We start from the raw sequence: 20,450 nt of genomic DNA, 5'->3' as shown, positions 1-20,450 counted from the left end.
TCAAAGGGGGACAACGAATGAGCATCTTTGGTAATAAAACAAGATATAATGAGTGAATATTGAATATATTTCCATAAATTATAAAATAGCATTTCAAGTTTATAAATAATACAAAAGGGGTATTGTAACAATGAACTCATAAAAAGTTATATATAAATCATCCAAAAACAGTCTGGAATGTGAAAAATACTTAGAAAAATAATACCAATTATCAAATTCTTAAAACATTACTTCTCACAAAAAATGAACCCTTAACATAAAGTCTTCAAAGTGAGGAAGTATGTATAATATATACTTAGTTTTCCATAATTAAGCTAGTCTAAATTTTTTCAATATGATACAAAATTTTTAAACCATTTTGTCATTTCAATGGTTTCCTTTAAACATCAGTCATTATTTTTTTTTGTTAATTTTTTTCATCAAATTATCAACAACAACTCAAACAACTGAACACCAATTAATTTCTGCAAAAATACAATGAGTTTAACCCACACTGTACAAATTCAGAAAAAGATATGTTTGACATATAAATTTGAAAAATAAACTTATATGAAACGATATTCCTCAAAGAAAAAAAAATTTCTCCACAACAGTACAATTAATTGAAAGTTCCATTGTCACAAATTCGAAAAAGCCTAATGCAATTTCACAAAAGATACCTACAAAATTATTTTGAACACTGCCGTTATTTTCACTCACAAAATTTCTCTTTCCTTTCAGAATATCATTTGAATCCTGGGAAAAAAAATAATTTCACAATAGTCTTCTATTTTCAATATAATCTCTCTTTTATAGAACTCGTGTATATTTTTAGAGCGTTTAGTAGATTTTCGCAATTCTTATACCTAAGTCGATTTCTTTAAAATTATAATTTTCAGTGAATATCTAAGTTTCAACAGCATTGTGTATGAATATATTTTTAACAAGCTTCGTTGATAATCAGAAAACTGTATTTTTAAATTACATTTATGATTAGCTTACAGCTCAACTTGACAAAGGTCATGGTTGTATTTATACAGGCTGCCTCTCATTTTGTATGGTAGACTTTATCCAATTTTGCATTTTTGTTTTCCACGTCCAAAAGTGGGGTTTTCTTAAATTTAATTATGCAGTATCAGAAAAACTCTACCAGAATTTGAATGCCCCAGAACTACTTTTTCTCAAAAACTGATTGAATCAATTGACAATTGTCCAATATTTCATGGGATAATTCCTTCTGTATTCAAGGGGGCCATCAAGTATACCCAACTCCTTCAAACACCCAAGATATTGAAATATACAAATAATTCACATCATTTTCTTTTCTCACCAAGCCATTAACTCTTTGGAATATTAATTTTTCGATGAACCATTCTGCGAGATTCGATATTACACCGCAAAACGTACTGAGAGAATAAGCGTAGAACAAAGTTTTTAGGTTTTTTACTATAATAGCTCAACAATTAAGAAATCAAATAAATCCCTTCCATAAAAATTTCGAAAATTAATAAGTATTGGTCAATAATTGAGTTTCGGTGAGAGAATAACATGGTAAGTTCGGAAAAACTTACTTAAATCATATAAACTTCGCAGAAAGGCTTCATTTTCATTCCGATAAAGAAAAAAGCTAGAATAATCACAGATAACCTCATTTCTTTTGCGATAATCACAGTAGACTGGAGTTTACATGTCCTGAAGCACAAAATTGAAGAATAACAAAACAAACTTTGTGATATCAATCACAATTTTCATAAGACCACTGAAACTCACGAAACCATAGCATAGAACACTGACAGATTAACCTAACTTTCCGTGATTTTTTGCTGCTCCAGAAGTGATAATAATTTAAACAATGTTCTTTCCACCAGCATTGCCTTCCGGAATTCAGTACACCAAGCCCCCTTCAACCAGAGAAACGTCTAATTCAAAGGCAAGCAAAATATGTTCTGCAAGAGAGATTTCGAAGTCGGACGAACATTGTCCATTTCTAGATATTTCCCTCCGAGATGTAGCAGATCGGGGGGCGGGGGAGGAGGTGGCGGAGGCAACGTTGGGCGATTAGCTGGATGTAGTGCACACATTATGTCATGTCACACGCAGTCCTCCAACGACATGAGAAGTGGGTTAACGTACTCGAAGCCTTCGAATTCAGACTGGTCGATTTTCTCGATGACACGCCTGAAAAGAAACAGTGAGAAAATACGAATTATATTGATGAAAAGGCAGAGAAAACAAATTATATTGAGTTGAATTGGTATGTTTTTGTATATAGGAAAAACTTACGGATCGTCTGGTGTAAGATGTACAGGCTCATCGGTGAATTCAGGAGGGAAATTAGCTAAGTCTCTATCAGAGTCCAGTCTTGGTTTATAAGGAGGAGGCACATGTTTTTGTTCCAGCTGGAAAGCGAAGAAATAATTGAGTAAAATGATCAGACAAAGTGCTTAACATCTCTAAGAGATTTTTCCTAAAATATCCAACATAGTGAGGTTTGACAAAAGTATTGGTTTACCATATCCCAGTCGATACTCTTGAAGAATTGATGGCTAGTGATCTCGGTGAAGGAGTCGGGTGAGTGACACCCTAGACGATCAGCCGGGTTCTTGTTCAGGAAACCTTTAAGTACGTTGGCGGCCTTGACACTGAGAGACCTCGGTATTCTTATGGTCTTTTCCAAGATGACTTGGAACAGATAGTCCTCGGTGTTTTGGTCTGGGTTCTCGGAAGCACCAGCTATGTCGAAGGGTGATCTTCCTGCCAGCATCTCGTACAACAAAACACCTGAAAAACCAAAGGATTATTTAATACTTATTTGTACTGAAAAAGTAAAGTACTAAAACTAATATGCTAATATTTTTCTCACCTAAAGCCCACCAATCTACAGAGAAGCCGTAGTCTTCTCCTCTCAAAATTTCGGGAGCGATATAGTTGGGAGTGCCGCAGAATGTGCTTGTTGTGTCTCCGGGCCTAATACCTTCCTTGCACATTCCGTAATCAGTCAACTTGATATGACCCTCGTGGTCCAAGAGGACGTTGTCCAGTTTCAAGTCCCTGTAGATGATGCCCTTGCAATGAAGGAAGTTCAGGGCCAGGGAGATCTCAGCCGCATAAAACCTAAACAAAATCCAGATTACAACAATCGTAACTTCCCATTGCACCATTCTGCCAAAGGCCGAAGGGCCAACGATGCTATGTCTTGGATCAGTATAGAAATATACCTTGCGTGCTCCTCAGGGAGCCTTCTTTGCCTCTGCATGTGGAACATGAGGTCGCCCCCTCTGACGAACTCGATGACGAAAAACAGACGGCTTGGCGTCTGGAAGCAAGAATGGAGCCCCACCAGGAAAGGATGGTTCGAGGCTGTCTCGAAGACGTGCTTTTCGGTCTGCACCCAGTCTATGTCCTCGTCGTCAGTCACAAGAGCCTTCTTGATCACCTGTTTAATTAAAAAGATGTTTTTAATATGTTCAACAACCGTTGGGGAAGAATGTAGCATCCCTTGCGTTGTTCCAACCCTGAGATCTTAACACCACTACTAATATTAATGTCTAAGGTATTTAAACGGTCCTCGAATAGCCCCATGGGGAACCCCTTCATTTTAAATACGTTTTTACCTTCATCGCGTAGATACGCTTGGTCTTCTTCAATTCCACCATCAGCACCTTGGCATAGGACCCTCTGCCGATCACCCTGATCAGCTCGAAGTCGTTCAGGGAGTATTGTCTTGTCGAACCGGTGTCCAGGTCTTCTTTGGGGTCTTCGACCGGCACGGATTCTCCTGAAAAATGGATAGAATCTGTTAAGAAGTCGTCTAGGTGGAAGGAGAGACCACTTACCAGATAGGTCGGCCTGTGGGGCCTCTGGGAACTCTCGGAGATGATCCTGCAGGCCTGCGTCGTTGACGTGGGGGGAAGAGACAAGCCCCACCTGTCCTCCAGTGGATTCGGCCCCATTTTGTTCGTCTCTAAGAACAGGCTCTACGTGCTCGTTGGCACAGGGTAGCTGCACTAACTTGTGACACTTTTTGTGCACCAGAAGCTTGCACTGGATGCACTTGAATCCTTGCCGGCCAAGGCCCCATATACGGTCATGGCAAAATGCGCAGAAGGCCCGCTAAAAAAAATTACACAGAATTGTAACAGTGAGAAAATACGTCGAAATGATTGATTATTGGGAGAAAGTTAATAAAAGCGTTGTTACTCTATTAATATTGTATTTACTCATGAAAAACAGAAACAAAGTACTACGATACTCGGCTACAGCTACAGCTTTCATTTTATTCAACATGTACAGAATAGAAATTACGAAAAATCGAAGAAGAAGACATGGAAAAAGAAATGCATAACAGTTACTTGAAAAAACGTTTCGAAAGACTTACTTTCAACTTTTCGTAATATTCAATGAGCGTTTCCTTGAAAAAATTGTTTTTTCAAAAAATGGGCGACATTTGGTTCGATAAAAAGTAAACAATTAGCACACAACAGTCATTTTCTCCCCACAAAAAAAAATATTGTGAAGGAAGTGAGCAAATAGTAGATAGTAAAGTTATTTTATCGCAGATGATATTCGAAAGACTAATCGTTGTATGACTAAACAGTTGAAAGTTAACTGTATTCACCATAAATAAATAATATGAAATGGGTTAGAAGGCGAGAGAGTGATAATTAGTATTCAAAGACTTTGATTCATGAAAACTTTCCATCATTAAACAATATTTCGAAAAAAAAATTAAGATTAAAACTTATTATTTTTTCACTAACCTATTGAAAGATAGAAATAGTACTCACTCTATTGAATCTTTTAGCTTGGAATATATGACCGTTCACACGATACAACTTCCTCCATCTCCTTGCTCCTCTTCTATAAATGCTCCCTTGAAAATAAAAAAAAATTGGAACAAACGCAAAAAACGGACATAGGGTTGAATGTTGCATCTAGGTTATGTAGAAACCAAAGAAACACAAAATTCTAAAATATCCTCAAGCAAAACCGAACTAAAAACGCGACAATAAGAATTTAAAAGAAAACAACCAAAAGAACAATTATATAACACGACAATTTTCGAAAAAGAAAAGACACAATCTGGAGGCCATCTCCGAGACATATTTACCGAATTTTTCGTGATGATTGTGGGCGCAGAACAGAATGCATTTCAGCAACTTCATCACAGTCATCTCAGTTTAAAATAAAGACACCCTTAGCCCATAACGGGGCAACGTGGTCAGGGTGTTTCCCAATATAGACCATAAACTTTGAGAGGTCCAGTCAGGTCCAAACAATTCTTAAAACGCAAATAGTGTGCAGCACGACGGTCAGATCGTTGATTGCAAACTAAAACAACGAACGAATGTTTCACACACTTTGCGTTGTTCACACATGTCACTTCTTCCCATACCCGATCGACCTTCACAGGGTGTTTCGAAACTAGGTTGGGTCAGAGGAATCGCAGAAGGCTATTTGACAAATTTTTCAAATCATTCAGTGAGATTAATTGAGCTCATAAATGGTATTTTTACTACGCGTTAATATTTCTCAAAAATATAGAGTAAAATACAAGTTCAACCTAGCGTCCAGTGACGTCACAACTGATTCAACCGTTTTTTTTTGTGAAGCTCAGTTCGATTGGATTTTTTCATTTTTGACAATGTCAATAGATTGGGCAATATCTCAGAGTTAAAAACATAGATAGAGGGAGCATATGTCATTTTCAGTAAGAAAATTTTGTCCCCAACATGAACTATCAAATTTGACATGAAGCGCGCGGAAATGAAAACATATCAGTGATAGGATATTTCACTCAATTCGCGAGTTCCTCCACAAAGAACGAACTTCTTATGTCCCATAGTAAATCAACGTCTCATATTAACTCAAAATATGTTGAAATAAATACCTAAATATATCAGAAATTCAGAAAACAAACTTCAAGCGGGTCAAACGACGCGGAACAACCGATGACACTAGGAGAGCAAAAGTTGCCAAACCTTGGATTTCAGCAGGTAAATACAGAAAATAAAAAATATTCTGCTTATTATAAATTCGACAATTAGGAAAAATATCGTATTCCAAATATTCAAATTTGCATATTTAATCGGGAATCACTCAAATAAATTTCATTCAATATAATATACATTCATAACGATATAGTAAAATTGTGGATTTGAAAATATATCACAATCCGACAACATAATCTAACCAGTTGGGGACATGTAAATATTGCCCTCTATCTATGTATATTACTCTATGGAGAATAGGTACTATAAAATTGTCAAATAACCTATTGGGATAACAAATGAAACTCCCCAATGGGCTAATCTAAATTTTTTGCTTTAGGAATTATATCAATGAGCTAGTGAAAAGCAAATCAGAAAAATAAATTAAGTAAATTTATTCAAACTATAATAATACAGAAAAACAAGAAGGAACTACATTGCTGACTAAAATTCACAATAGTAGTTTATTAATACAACACCAAAGTGAAGGATAAATACTTACACCAAAAAACAATAAATTTAAATATAATATAACAAACTCACATCGTGTACCCGTGACAACATTTTTCTTTATTCGCTTTGTACTGTTTAAATTTGTACCTAGTCTATAAAATTCGTGTTCTTTTTTTCTGCCGAGTGTTTTTATTGTTTTCCAAACGAAATAAATAAAAAATACTACTTACTATCCTCTCCCTGGCATGGCATCCCTGGCTGGGGCGGCACATTTGGAAAAACTGCAACAAAACAACCTAGTAAGCCCATGTTGGACGACATGATGAACCACCAATTTTTTTTTATGTTTCGAAAACAAATTTCTGTACCGCGCTCTGTGATTCACATTCCCTCATCGGACATCCCATCGTTGCGAATAATAATCTTATCTGGGAGGTTGTTGATTATGAAATGTTGTTTGTTCTATTTATCGGCAGGTTGGATCCATTTGGAGGTTAGTTTGGGTCAGATAAATAATACTCTAGTTTCGGTTGGGACGAAACGATTTGGGAACGGTCGAGAACAAAGCAGCTTTAATACGAAGTTTCGGGAATTTTTTTAATTTTTCGACTATTCAAGGGTTTATTTATTATTTTCGACTGGTAGGGTTTAGTTGTTTGTTAGTTTGCGTCCGTAGGAATGCTCTATTTTAGTCGGCGGAATCCGATTTAAACTCAAACTTGAGAAGGAGACGTTACTCTGAAGTTTCAGAGATTATATTCCTGTTTTTTTCTTTTGATAATTATTTTTATTTTGTATTGCTTGTTAATTCTGTGCTACAGGATTGTCACAATTTTTGAAATTCAGGTTAAATAAGACTAGATGATGAAGAATTGATTGTTAAATTAAATTCAATTCACCTTGTCAAAAAAGTACAAAAAAGTTGCAGATATAAGTTGACGCGTAGGGTAATAAACATAGATAGAGGGAGTAAACGCAATTTTTAAATGTCCCCAACATGGTTAGATTACGTTGTCGGATTGTGATATATTTTCAAATCCACAATTTCACTATATCGTTATTAATGTATAACTATGGGACATAAGAAGTGCGATCTTACTGGAGAAACTCGCAAATTGAGTGAAATATCGTATCACTGATATGTTTTCATTTCCGCGCGCTTCATGTCAAATTTGATAGTTCATGTTGGGGATCAAATTTGCTTACTGAAAATGACATATGCTCCCTCTGTCTATGTTTATTACTCTGAGAGTTGGCGTCAGTTTGACATTGACATTATGAGGATTGTGGATCATAGAACAAAGTGGGATTTCAATTAAACCAATTGTTCTGCATTCTAAATAGGCGGAACTTATAATTTTGAAATTAAATTTAGCGTTCAGCAATCAATATAGGTTTTAAATTTGTTCGAAATCAATCGTGCCACCGAAAAAAAAAACCGAATTTCTGGCAATACGCGAATAACGTTCATACTAACGAGATCAAAAGAATACAATCCATTATGGGGGCCGCGTTCCGGTTCAGTAGCGCACGTCCCCCCCCCCCCTCCAATCATCAAATATTACGCGATATAGCGGTGGGCAACCGTGCCGATTCCGTAACTACCTTATTAAAAATTAAATATTGCGATATTGGTCGGGGAGCGGCGTAACTATCTCAGCGTCGTTCATTAAGCCCGATTGAACCGACGGCGGCGTCGGATGCTGGGGAGCCGAGGCCGTCTGGAGATAAGAAGAACACGGTCGGGTTCTGTGGAATTTATGCCGGTCTCTATTTTGGTTCGCGTTCGCTCTTCTCGGTTTCTATGGCCGTTATGTTCACGACGAAGTTTTTACGCGTCAGATAATATGAATTATGAAATGAAATGGTTATTTTCAAATGAATTTAGATTGTATGCGGAATTTATGTTGATTTTCCGTTTGAGTCTTGCTTAAATGTCAGTAATTGCCTATAAAGATAAATTCAGAGAAGCCTCGACAATTTTCGCGCTAGTTGTCAAGTTGACATTCGATTTAAATAAGTTTCTATGAGTCTCCATCAATTTTGATTTAACATGTCAAAGTGACGTTTCATCAATTCATAGAAAATGGCAATATATTTATTCCGTTGAGTAATAAACATGGATAGAGGAAGTTAAAGCAAATTTTACATGTCCCCAACATGGTAAGATTACGTTGTCGGATTGTGATATATTTTCAAATCCACAATTTTACTAAATCATTATGAATGTATATTATATTGAATGAAATATATTTATTTGAGTGATTCCCGATTAAATCTGCAAATTTGAATATTTGGAATCCGATATATTTCCTAATTGTCGAAATTATAATAAGCAGAACATTTATTATTTTCTGTATCTACCTGCTGAAATCCAAGGTTTGGCAACTTTTGCTCTCCTAGTGTCATCGGTTGTTTCACGTCGTTTGGCGCGCTTGAAGTTTGTTTTCTGAATTTCTGATATATTTAGGTATTTATTTCAATATATTTTGAGTTAATATGAAACGTTGATTCACTATGGAGCATAAGAAGTGCGTTCTCTGTGGAGAAACTCGCGAATTGAGTGAAATATCGTATCACTGATATGTTTTCATTTCCGCGCACTTCATGTCAAATTTGTTAGTTCATATTGGGACAAAATTTGCTTTATGGAAATGACATATGCTCCCTCTATCTACGTTTATTACTCTGAGATTTATTCATTCATTACTTCGACATAGAACATTTCAATAATAAACCCACAAGCGATAAGTATGTCGATTTATTTCATAACGAAACTGAGTAATGTACTAGTAGGTGAATCGTTCAAGCAACTCAGTGAAATTATGAAACAAAATAAACGAGACAGACGCTTGAGACAAATTCAGTCACAACAACAATTCAACAATTTTTAAACGTTGTTGCAGCGTGTATCTTTCTATGGTCAATTGGTATAACATACTGAACACAAATGACATAAGAAATGTCACAAAATAATATAACCATTTCAAATTGTATCATTGGTATTGGAAAACCGTTTACTTTAAGGTCGAAACAAAAACTATCAAATTTAAAATAAAAACCGAATCAGGTAAAAACAAAATAAAACAACAATATCTCTTTTCAGGTCTAAAGAAAACTAATCAGCAACCCACTTCCAACCCAGCTCCTAATAAAGAAAGAGAAAAACACCATCAGATCAAACAAAAACCTAGCAGAAAAACAACGGTAAATCTAGGACGTGAAAAACTGCAGTTCAACGTACCTTCGGCTGCGTAGACCACGTAAGAAGGATGGGGGGAGTGCGAATAGAGAAATACGGGGGTCGGACACAAAGAACACAACCTCATGACGGTTCCACACAAGCCACTGTGCAAACTCACCTCCTTGGCGGAAGCAGAACCCCCGGCGAAAATATAAGACGTATATTATAAAATCGCGTATATCGCCACCGAAACAAAAGAGGGCAACGGTCGCCAAGACGTGCTAGATCGACCACGCTTCGATTCTAGACTTCTATTAATAAGTCGCGTAATCTCTGTAAATGTCCAATTGAAATTGAACGCAATCAATGGCGAATATGGTCGCGCGAGCGAGACCGCGTTTCGAAATTTATATACAGGGTCAGAACTACTTAGAGGGCCACTACAGGGATATCGAAAACCGTTAGAGATACAGGGTGGCTTGAATTACAAACAAGTTGCGTTATTCAGGGATTGGTGTGTTGGTGTTAACAGATCCAAAATATCTCCATTGGTTCCCGAGATATCGCGAAAAAGCTAAAAATCGAGATTTTCTTTTTTACTATATAACTCATTTGTTTCTGGAAATAACTTCACGAAATTTGGTTTATAGCCATTATACAATATAGAGATTCTAATGGTGTCGTCAGATTTTTTCTGTTTGTCATTGTTGCAGAGACGCGATAGTCATTTTTTTCTTATGGACGCCATATTGGTTTCCCTCATGAGGCGATAAAGAAAAATATTACGAATTCAACAATGTATCACACTCTACAAAAATATCGAGTCTAGGTACGCAAATTTGAAGAGTTGTTATGTGAAATAATCACTTGACTATCGCATCTCTGAAACAATGGCGAACAGAAAAAAACTGAAGACACCATAAGAATCTCTATATTGGATAATGCCTATAAACCATTTTTCTATCTCCAAAAACAAATGAGTTATAGAGAAAAAAAAAGAAAATCTCGATTTTCAGTTTTTTCGAGATATCTCGAGAACCATTGGAGATATTTTGGATCTGTTGAAACCAACACACTTATCCCTAAATAACGTAACATTTTTGTTATTCAAGCCACCATGTATCTCAAACAGTTTTCGATATCCCTGTAGTGGCCCTCTGATAGTTCTAACCCTGTATATGTAGAACCAGATTTGTGGGCTCAAGGACGGATCTGTTGAGACACGTGCGGAAGGTTGTAGGTCACGAATATTTTCAAAACATGAGATTTATGTGTTTTGACCTATATACAATTCAGTGTTTACGGAAATGAAGACGCATTTTGATATGGAACATTTCGAGTTCACAACGGGCTCCTAGAGATGAAGAAAAAACTTTTTTATTCCAACACGTCTTTCAATAAGTTTCGGGCCCAGTGAGCAGTAATAAAGAAAACACCCTCAAATGCAAAAGAATGAATTCTCTATCATCAAGACAAAGCTCCTTGCCATAAATTAATGAAATTTATGGTCAAATTAAACGAATTGTGCTTCGAACTGCTCGACCAGCCAGCTTATGTCCCAGATCTGGCCTCCAGTGATCACTTGCAATTAGCAGACTTCAAAAGAATGCTCCAGGGAAAGAAATTTGGCTAAATGAAAAAGCGATTGTCGATGTTGAAGCCTATTTCGAGAGCAAAGGCGAATCTTTCTACAAAAAAGATATTGGAAAAGAGTAGGAGTACACTCCTATTTACCCTTAAATGTGACTGTGTTGACGAATATAGTGTAATTTTCGAGGAAAAATGTGGTTTTAAACGTTTTTCCAGAGATTTATTGACATCAATTTCGCATTAAATAATTGACTAGTACCCCCATTAAAAATCCATCAACTACGCCCATGTTTACGACTTATAACAACAACTTCCCTTATCTCACTGTAATACACACCTCCCGCAGCCCTCTTAGAAACCATTTTAGGAAAATTAGGTAATATTCCACTATTAAGGACCGAATAACAAAAACTTAACCTTTGAAAGTTCGAAAAACGCCCGTCATAACGCCGAGCGGCGCCAGTGTACCTACATCACGCGCAACATACGTTCCCTCTCCGCAACATCCGTTACCTCACGCGTTTATACGATTTACACCGGGGGATGACACCCCCGGAGGCGGTGGAGGGCAATAAAGTCTCGTTTTCCCCAGGGAAACGTCGAATTTTACGACCCTGTGTACAGGGCGGAAACCCCAAAATGCGACACGTTTCAAACATCCTCGCTTGTATGTCGAAACCTCCCTTTGGGGGTGGTTTATGGGATTTCTGGTTGTTGGAGGGACTTTGGAGATGTTAAATCTACGGCAAGACATCTATTTTTCTTTGAATTTTAGTCAGTGACAAACTCAATGTGGTATTGGCCAATTCTGGTGATGTCCTGCATATCTTAACGTCATCACCACTGCCCTTTTTTAATATTTTTGGGAGATAAGTAGATATTAAACTGAAATAAGTAATGATTATCCGATGTCATAACGATAAACCAAACAATTTTATAAGTAATGAGATTGTTATCTAACATTGTTATATGTATATTAAAAAAATCCTTGAATTAGGATGATGTTGATTTCAGTTTCAGCAAAAATAGTACGTGTACCACATTCTCGAACTCCTACGGCTCAACACCTCATTTGTCGTCCGATAAAGTATTGCTGTCACTACTAGATTTACAACGTTCTATATCGCGATAAAATTCATTAATCCCAAAACGATATAACGAAATTGCACGCCTATAAAACAATATTTCCGTATATCATCTGAAATAAACCTATCAAACTTAATGAAACGATATCAGAAAACATCCCGGCCATCTATTGAAATCTTCTCCAATACAAAACCCAAATCCGATAAACAATTTCGAAGAAATCATCTAGATACGTCGAGTATCACACAAAAACACTCCATTCCACATTTAGCAACGCCACAAAACCACAACAACTTCACAATAACCCAGCACAACCCAACACCCGAACAAAAGCGGGACAAGAACCGTACCCTGAGCGTTTCCCAACTGCCCGTACAGCAAAAACCAAGTCTCGCCGTAGGTCCTGAAGTAGCTCAGATCGCACCATTCCTTCACTTTGCCCAGATCCATACTCTCGCACCTATTCTATCATCGCTACCGCACAAGTTTACCCGCGACCCTTCGGACGCGTTTTGCGACGTACTGTGATCTGTTCTCGATAAGCACGCGGACAGATAAGCATCAGATATGGGTTAGATAAGGCGCGGATCTCAACCTGCGCGTCTATTAGCGAAGATAAAGATCGGTGTGCTGCAAGAGTACCGGGCAAACATATTATCGCCATCGAGTAGGGCGATAATTTATTGAGCTAACCAGAAGAGCTCGCGAGGTAAGATTGTGCAAATATAAACAAACTGAGCGCTTGGTGTTTCGTCACGTAGCGATTTTTCAAGAGGTGTTAGATCGTTGGTCGTTTGCAACATTGTTGCTTGCCGGTGGATCTGGTAGATTAGCGCCTTAGAGGCAAACAAAGATATACAACTAGGAGAAATCCCTTCGTTACAAAATTAAGCCAAAGAGCCAACAAGTTGCAAAATATTGATTCTTCTAATGGATAGAGTATAGACTTGCTTCTTAACAGAAAAGGAACACTTTCGAAGGTACTCGTTCTTATCAGTCCATAAAACCAAATATTGTTAAAGTATTAATTTCGTTATGAACTCTCCACAATCTCTAGGTCCTTTTCATTTCACCAGACAACACAGACTTGGGAAAGTATTTGGGGCCACGATCAGAACCTTGACAATGAAAAAGCTAATGAACTTGCTAAAACATCACCTGCCTAGCTTAAATCCTAATGTGAGCTACACCAAGAAACCACTGAATCTACCACAGGCACTATCAGTGCAAATACCAAATACCTGTAGGTCCCAATGGGTCAGTCGATAGATGAAATAAGAATCAGAAAGGACAGAACTGGCTTGTCTAAGGACCAAACACCTAGGCCGAACAGTTCTTGAGCTTCACGATGAGATAGCAAAGGCAATAAAAGATGTCCTTACGTCTGATTGAAGCCTAGCCGAAATAATAAATCTAATCTACTTCTCCTGGCGGAAGTACTCAGCAATGAAAAAATCAAAAACAACCCTCTAAAAAACAAAAAACACTCAACAAACGCCAAAACTGAAATAATAGGTTAGTAAGGAAACACTAGCGACACAACAAGCCAAGAGAAATTGCACTTCAAAAGCTCGTTGTTCTAAAAAATGAAGGTTAAATCGGACCTTCTTCTAAACAAAAAAAAAAGGAACAATAGAGTCACAAATTGCTTTTACATTAAGACCAAAAAGTTCAAAAGGTAATCAGTTTCAAATCGAACCAAGAGACTCCATGCTGTTAGAGAATAACTCAAGTGCCTGGCAAAAAAGAAAACAAAAAACCAAAACATCGACCAAATAAAACAAAAAAAAACCACGCAACAAACACAATTTACCTGTGGCGTATCCAGGTTCCGAGCTAGAATCGTCATCAGAAAACGATAGCTGAGGCTGGTGGTACTCCACGTACTTGGTACCGTGGTGAATGTGAAAGTGGTGGGGCACCGCGTACTCCACCGCCGTATGCCTGGACCCCAGCCTCGTCAGGGTATTCCCCGCCGACAGCGTGCCCCCGGCAGACCCCAAACAAGTCACGTGACGACTACCGTGCGCCGCGCACACGTGCGTCACGTTCTGGGGGTGCGCCACTATCTGACTAGAAGCGGACAGGTCCAAGGACGGCCTCCTGGAGAACACCGCGGGCGGCATGTCGTCGTAGTCCTGAACGGAGTGGGGAGGTGCAGGGGCGGCGTGGTGGTGGTGGTGCGAGACAGAGGCGTGCGGGTTTTCGACGTAGGTCTTGGGGGCGGCTGCGGCGCCCGCCTGCGGTACGCCAGAGGAGTGCGAGTGGTGGGAGGCGCTGGCGGAGTCCAGCCTGCTGCTCCCGCCGCTCGAACCGGACGAGGAGGCGGCGTTGGAGGTACCGTTCTGGTTCCGACGGGGGCTCCTGCCGCGGTCGGACACGGTGGTGGCGCTCCAGTAGCCCCAGGCCATGTTTGGGCGGTCTGGTCGCGTCAGTTAACGATAGAATTCATGGTTGGGGGCGGTTTTGCTATCTGAAAAGGGGCAGGTTGAATTCAGGGAGTTTTGTAGGCCTTTGGTGGGTGCTGGGTAACTGCAGGTCTTTATGGTCCTTCGAGAAACGATCAAACATTCTAACAGACAGGGAACAACCACTTGATCGGTCTTATTACCTTTGAAATGTCTGGGTTGCCGCAGAAAAGGTTTGTGTAAGTGTTTAAGTGGCTTTACATGGATACTAGAGTGATTTAACAGGATTATGTACTTAATTTCTGACAGAAGTCAGTAGGTGGTACTCTAAACAATCTGAGCACTTTGTGTTTCAGATTGTCCAGATGTATTAAGCAGTGATTTGTTATTGTCATTGAATTAGTACCGCAAATGTTCATTACACGAGGTGGAGTAGGTATTTTAGAATTTTGTATTCATTCAAACTTGCGCCTGTACTAATCCATATCAATAATATTCTTCATGAGGAAATATAATTCTGAATCAGAACCAACACATTCATAATAAGTTTATGAATACTTGCCTTAATGAAATAAGACCTACTCATTTACGTCAAGTGCTCTCACTGAAATATTTACATTAAGTGCTTTAAGGAACTCACTGACTGATTTAACCCAGACCTTTTATTTTTTTTTAAATGACCCAGATCTTGTCAACTTTAATCACATATTCCTGATAAGGGCCGTAAAAAAAAACATAAAATTCTTTTCCAACTAAAAGGTAGTATTTTTCCCTTGAAAATGTCCAAATTTAGTCAAACTGGGAAGTTTTACGATCCAACAAAACAGGTTCGTAAACTGGAAATCACCAGAGGCAAATTACCAAAAAGGAAAACCCAATTTAGAGTCCTTTTGCAGTGTCTGATAACATCAGCTCGCGTGCAAACTCCCTATTCTGACTTCTTTCGCGTGTTGAGTTTCTTTATGTTGAAAAGAAAGGTTGAAAGCTTTTCTTTCTACCTCCGATTCACCAGAAAGCCGGGAAAAATCGAATTTTCCGGGATTAAAACTATGGGTGGAGGTTAGGAGATGTTCCCCGAAGGAAACCACACACCATGACCAAAATAAGCCAAACTACACCCTACAAATAAGTCGGAAAAGTCGGAAAATTCAGACCATATGCTTGCAGTTACCCAGAACCGTGGGAAAACCGACCACCATCACAAACCTCTGGGAAAATCCTCCAGGAATCGATCCCGAAACAACCGCACGCACTCACAACGTCGAAAACTGGCCCGAATTTCCCGGATGGCTTTCCACCGTCCCGGAAAAACCGGGAAAATCTGGTCTATCGCGAAAACGAGGATTTTTCCCGGAAAATCGTCCGGCGTGGGGGGAAATGCTCGGACGGGCGGCGGTGAAAACTGAGTTTTCCTTCGGGTTTTCAGGTGGAGGCGGGCCACAGACAGCAATGCGACGTTGACGCGTCTACTGACGTCAGTCAAGGACGACCCAGTTGGAACATGTTCAAGTTTGCGCGGCTTCCGCTTTCGGTCTTTTTGGGTAGGAGAGAAAAGCGAAAAAAAAGGTCGGGAAATGTCCAGGTCACGCGGAAAAGGTCCTTTTGTGGCCCGCATTGAGGTTCAGATCCTGGAAGCGATTTTATCTTTATTTATCGGATTTTCCTGAAAGCATATAGCGGGAAAATGATCGCATTTCCAGTTTGTTCATTTTCAACGTAATTATACTTTTTCCAGAATATTTAGTGAGCATTGGTAGGCCTACAATTGAAAAAAATCAACAAAAAAATCTGTACTTTAGTTGTATCTCCCGGTTTTTTTTTCAATTTATTTGAAAAAAATTCTAATTCACGAGATGAAACAGCAAATAATTTATAGTTTTTATGATACAATTGTCAATTTTGTCTAGACAGATTCCTTTCTTGATTTTAGCCTTCAAAATCCAATAATAACATTTCAAAACCGTAGCAACTTTGTTCACGCCCCAATTTCCACACATCTACCCCCCATAATTCCTCAAAAAAATCCCTAATGAAGGTCCTACAACACCCAAAATCTCAACTAAAACCTTCCAAACAAAGCTAAGTATCTACAAAACTTTTGGCACCCTTCGATCCCTCTTCCTCGTATTTTCCGCGAGAAGCGGCAACACAGCAAACCACCCCCAGGCGCCTGTGCCGGCAGAATCGATAACGGCAACCCCGAAGGATCCGAATAAAAACGTCGGGACGTTCTCGGCGGACGCGTCGGTAGGTACAGCGTCTTTTTTCTCGCGTTGGTCTATGGGCGATAAGGGCATATTGCTGGTGTGTAACTCTCAAAAATCCTGAGATATGCGTAAATTTCCCAACATAGAGAATTGTTTAGTTGGTATCAGGGTTTGTTAATAACCAGCGGTTGATATTTCTAATAGGATTTTTGCAGTCAAAAACGGAATAAAATTCCTTACAGTAGAAATTCCTTGAAAAATGATCCAGATGTGAAAATGAACACATCAAAACATATGGTTAAGGATGTGTTTGTTGATTCATTCATTCAAAAAGTACATGATATCATACAAAAGTACTTCGATTTGATAATTTTGATATATAAATATATAAGTAGTTATGAAAAATTGTTTGAAAAGGGTTACGCCACATCTAAAATGAATTAATAAAAACCACATTCTACTACTACATACTACAATTCTTTCTTTTTGACAAACAAATATTCTAATTCATTGACAAGGAAATCAATAATTTTTTGATTCAGAATGAGACTCAATTCCTCAATATCTTTAAGGTGCTAGCCAACTATGTCATTTCATAAAAGTATCAAATGCTAGTGTTCAATAAGTTTTTTGAAAATTCTAGAAATTTAATGTTATACTGCTGTCATACGAATAAAACTCCCCTTCAACAACAACATTGATATAGATTCTGTATATCGAATCACAGGTTGAGTCAGTTAAGGAAACCAGTGTTTTAGACATTTCCATTATGTTTCCGTTACACTGATAGCAAGCCTTATTCTCTGATTAGTTTGTACTACTCACCGTGCATGGTCAATTCAACATCCCTATTGACCTCGTACAATCTGATGGCTTCGTTCAATTCCAGCTGTTTGGAAATCGTGCAGGGATCACCCTCCTCATCAACCCACTTGATAGTGAAGATTTGGTCTTGGGAAAAACGGCAGATTTCTCTCACTTCCCTATGCAGTTTTTCCAGTGTTATGTCTTCGTCAAGATATGTGATAAGAACTTCACCGTTGTAGGCTATCTTGGCGCGTATTTCCTGGACATTGTTCTGGACCAGTTGCGGCGGCATTTCGCTCTTCTAAACCTGCAGAAATAGCACTCTAAACAACAGTAGCAACAGGTGTGTGACAAAGTCAACAAAGGGTTAGTCATTTAAGGTTAGTTCGTTGAGTTGCTCTTATCAGTTTACTAAAAAGGGTTTTCTTTGTCTAAATCACGTCAAGACTATAACCAAATACTCACTTTTCAGATTAATTCCTATTAGAATTCAAAAGTCCTCGTAGCAGAGCTTCTGTTATATGTTTTCAGTCGATCGGATTTTCTGACCAATCTAGCTCGTATCCGAAACAATAGTTGCTTTTTTACTACTTCATACGTAGAAACATAAACACCCACTAACGTAGATAATACGAGGAACCAAACAGCATAGCTATTTTCACAAGAACAGTTAGAAGAATCAAGCGGGCAAAAAAAAAATAGCAAACAACTTCGACTTCAGTCACTTCATTTCTGTGGTTCTATCAATTTGATAGGAATACGTCCAATGCGAAAAAGTTAGAAAGCTGCGGATTCACTACGGGTAGTTAATCACTACGGAAGACTTACCGCAAATTAGATAAAGCGAAATTTCACACGCAGGTATATCGTTACGTCTTTTATAACAGCTTTATACGTTTGACGTTTAACCTCCAAATTAAGACGTCCATGCATAGAACAGAAGGAGATAGCGATACGTGATTCATTTCGGATTCTTTTGTACTTACAAGAACGTTGTTATGAATCATTCAGCCTTTAGATTGCAACCAGAAATACAAGGAGAGGTTTCAGAGTTCATATATTATCAGAACGAAGACGTGAATAATTACAGTTATCAATTAATAAATCTGATTTGATTCAAATTTTTTGAAAAAGGTCATAGAGTCACACCATAGATTCCCAATCTTATTTTACTCGTGGGTAGTCCCAAAATTGAAACTCCAAACTGTCGGTCGAAAATTTATTGGAAATATTGAATGGAATCGAAGAAAATTATGTACATTCGAAGACGCGAATTGTAAATAGAGTATATATCGGAAGCTTATTCCGTTTTGGGTTTGAAACCCTCCAGGTAATCTTGAACCTTCTGGCTGTTGAAGATGTAATAAGCAGCAACAGATCCAATCACAGCCCCAACCCAGTAGGTGACGAAGTGCTCCATGAAGGTGTTTCCCTCGCAGCCTAACTTCAGGGAAGTGGCCAGGGCTGGATTGAAGTAGCCCCCAGTCGTGTCAAAGGCTAGAAAAGGAGTTATCATCTGAGGCTACTTTAAAGAGCAAAAAACTTACCGGCAACAACAATTACTGTTGTGCACAACGCATTGATCAAACTGGCGAACTTATTCCCTGTAAAACTCAACCATCGTCCGACCAGTCTGCAAAGACAGGTTCCCAAGGCTTCGATGAAGGCCCCCATGCACATAGGCACCTGCAGATCGGCAGTACAGTCCTCGAAAGCCTTTCCTTTGTGGGTGTGCACTAGCTCCATCGCCCAAAATAATTGCACCAAGGAGAAGGTGACCAAACCACCTGCAAGCTGACCAAACACCCTCAAGGCTGCGTTGGAGTAGTCCCTCTGGCCTTCGATGACCTCCTCCAAGGCTGTGTAAGGGCAGGCTGAGGCATCTGTCCACGTTCTTTCCCAAATAAGAACCAGGAGGAAGAGGAATATGGCATAGGCTTCGATGCCCCAATTTTCAGTAACTGCAAAATGTTATAGATGGGGTTTTAGAGTTTTGATTTTGTGCGTTTGGTATGTTTCAAGATATTCTGGTTTCACTTCAAAAACGATGTTTAGATTTATGAGAAAATTTTGCGAAAAAACACAAACAAAGACAGCTAGTCCAATTGAAACACGAGTCCAAAACGTTGCCAAAAAATTCTCAAAGTTTCCGAGGAATGAGATAATGCCACGTCACCAAACTTATCCAAAATCCTGGTACTCACCTACGATCAATTCGAAGAAGGAAATGCACATCTCTAAAGTAGTCAGGAATTCCAGCAAGATGTCCCTGAAGACATTGTCGCTCATCCAGCTTTTGACAGCCCTCCGGAGGAGATAACAGAGGCCGATCGACAACCCTATGTAGGCGGTAGATACGACCAAAGGGTGGATACCGAAGATGTTCTTCTTCGAGCTGGAATCATCGAAAACATTGAAATCTTTTAGCTCGTTCGAAGTAGAGAAATTGGTCAAGGTTGAAAGTGTTAGATAACACACTCACAATGGCTCTCACCTATATCCTACAACTCCCAAATTCCTGAACAGCCTGTACACCTTGGTGGCCATTCTTCTAGCCATCTCCAACTTCTGTTATTTCGCTGGTTTATCAGGTTGAAGACATGTGGAAAGCGAATTTGGTTTCCCGAATATCCGGAGAAGCGCTACATTAGTAAAATCCGATATATATATTTACCTACAACTAGTTAGGTGGAATGTTATTATTAGAGCTTCGGTCCACTCTATTTATAAAACTGGTTAACAAGTG

The 20,450-nt window shown here is 38.7% G+C and overlaps 2 protein-coding genes across 3 annotated transcripts; both read right to left on the bottom strand.

The window, feature by feature from the left end:
- Positions 1–46: 46 nt before the first annotated feature.
- On the bottom strand, positions 47–18,604 carry LOC123683381 (atypical protein kinase C). 2 transcript variants are annotated; one of them, XM_045622393.1, is made up of 11 exons: positions 18,170–18,604; positions 17,723–18,011; positions 6,653–6,703; positions 4,767–4,852; positions 3,816–4,092; positions 3,594–3,757; positions 3,198–3,415; positions 2,843–3,093; positions 2,492–2,760; positions 2,263–2,378; positions 47–2,157 (listed from the first exon to the last, which is right to left on the bottom strand). In XM_045622393.1, exons 2-11 carry the CDS (start codon positions 17,994–17,996, stop codon positions 2,070–2,072), a joined length of 1,794 nt encoding a protein of 597 aa, XP_045478349.1. In that variant the 5' UTR covers positions 17,997–18,011; positions 18,170–18,604; the 3' UTR covers positions 47–2,069. The 2 variants fall into 2 exon arrangements, with proteins under 2 accessions (XP_045478349.1, XP_045478348.1); XM_045622392.1 differs by lacking the exons at positions 17,723–18,011; positions 18,170–18,604 and adding an exon at positions 14,096–14,755.
- Positions 18,605–18,909: 305 nt separating this feature from the next.
- LOC123683385 (aquaporin-11) lies at positions 18,910–20,397 on the bottom strand. The gene is made up of 4 exons (XM_045622397.1): positions 20,199–20,397; positions 19,909–20,099; positions 19,252–19,665; positions 18,910–19,201 (listed from the first exon to the last, which is right to left on the bottom strand). The coding sequence occupies exons 1-4, from the start codon at positions 20,261–20,263 to the stop codon at positions 19,005–19,007; spliced, it is 867 nt and encodes a 288-aa protein (XP_045478353.1). The 5' UTR covers positions 20,264–20,397; the 3' UTR covers positions 18,910–19,004.
- Between the last annotated feature and the right edge of the window lie 53 nt (positions 20,398–20,450).

This window comes from Harmonia axyridis, chromosome 6 (genome assembly GCF_914767665.1).
Source record: "Harmonia axyridis chromosome 6, icHarAxyr1.1, whole genome shotgun sequence".
In the NCBI taxonomy this organism is placed as follows: Eukaryota; Metazoa; Arthropoda; class Insecta; order Coleoptera; family Coccinellidae; genus Harmonia; species Harmonia axyridis.
The sequence above is the reverse complement of the archived record's forward strand: the minus strand, read 5'-3'. Positions and strand labels throughout refer to the sequence as shown.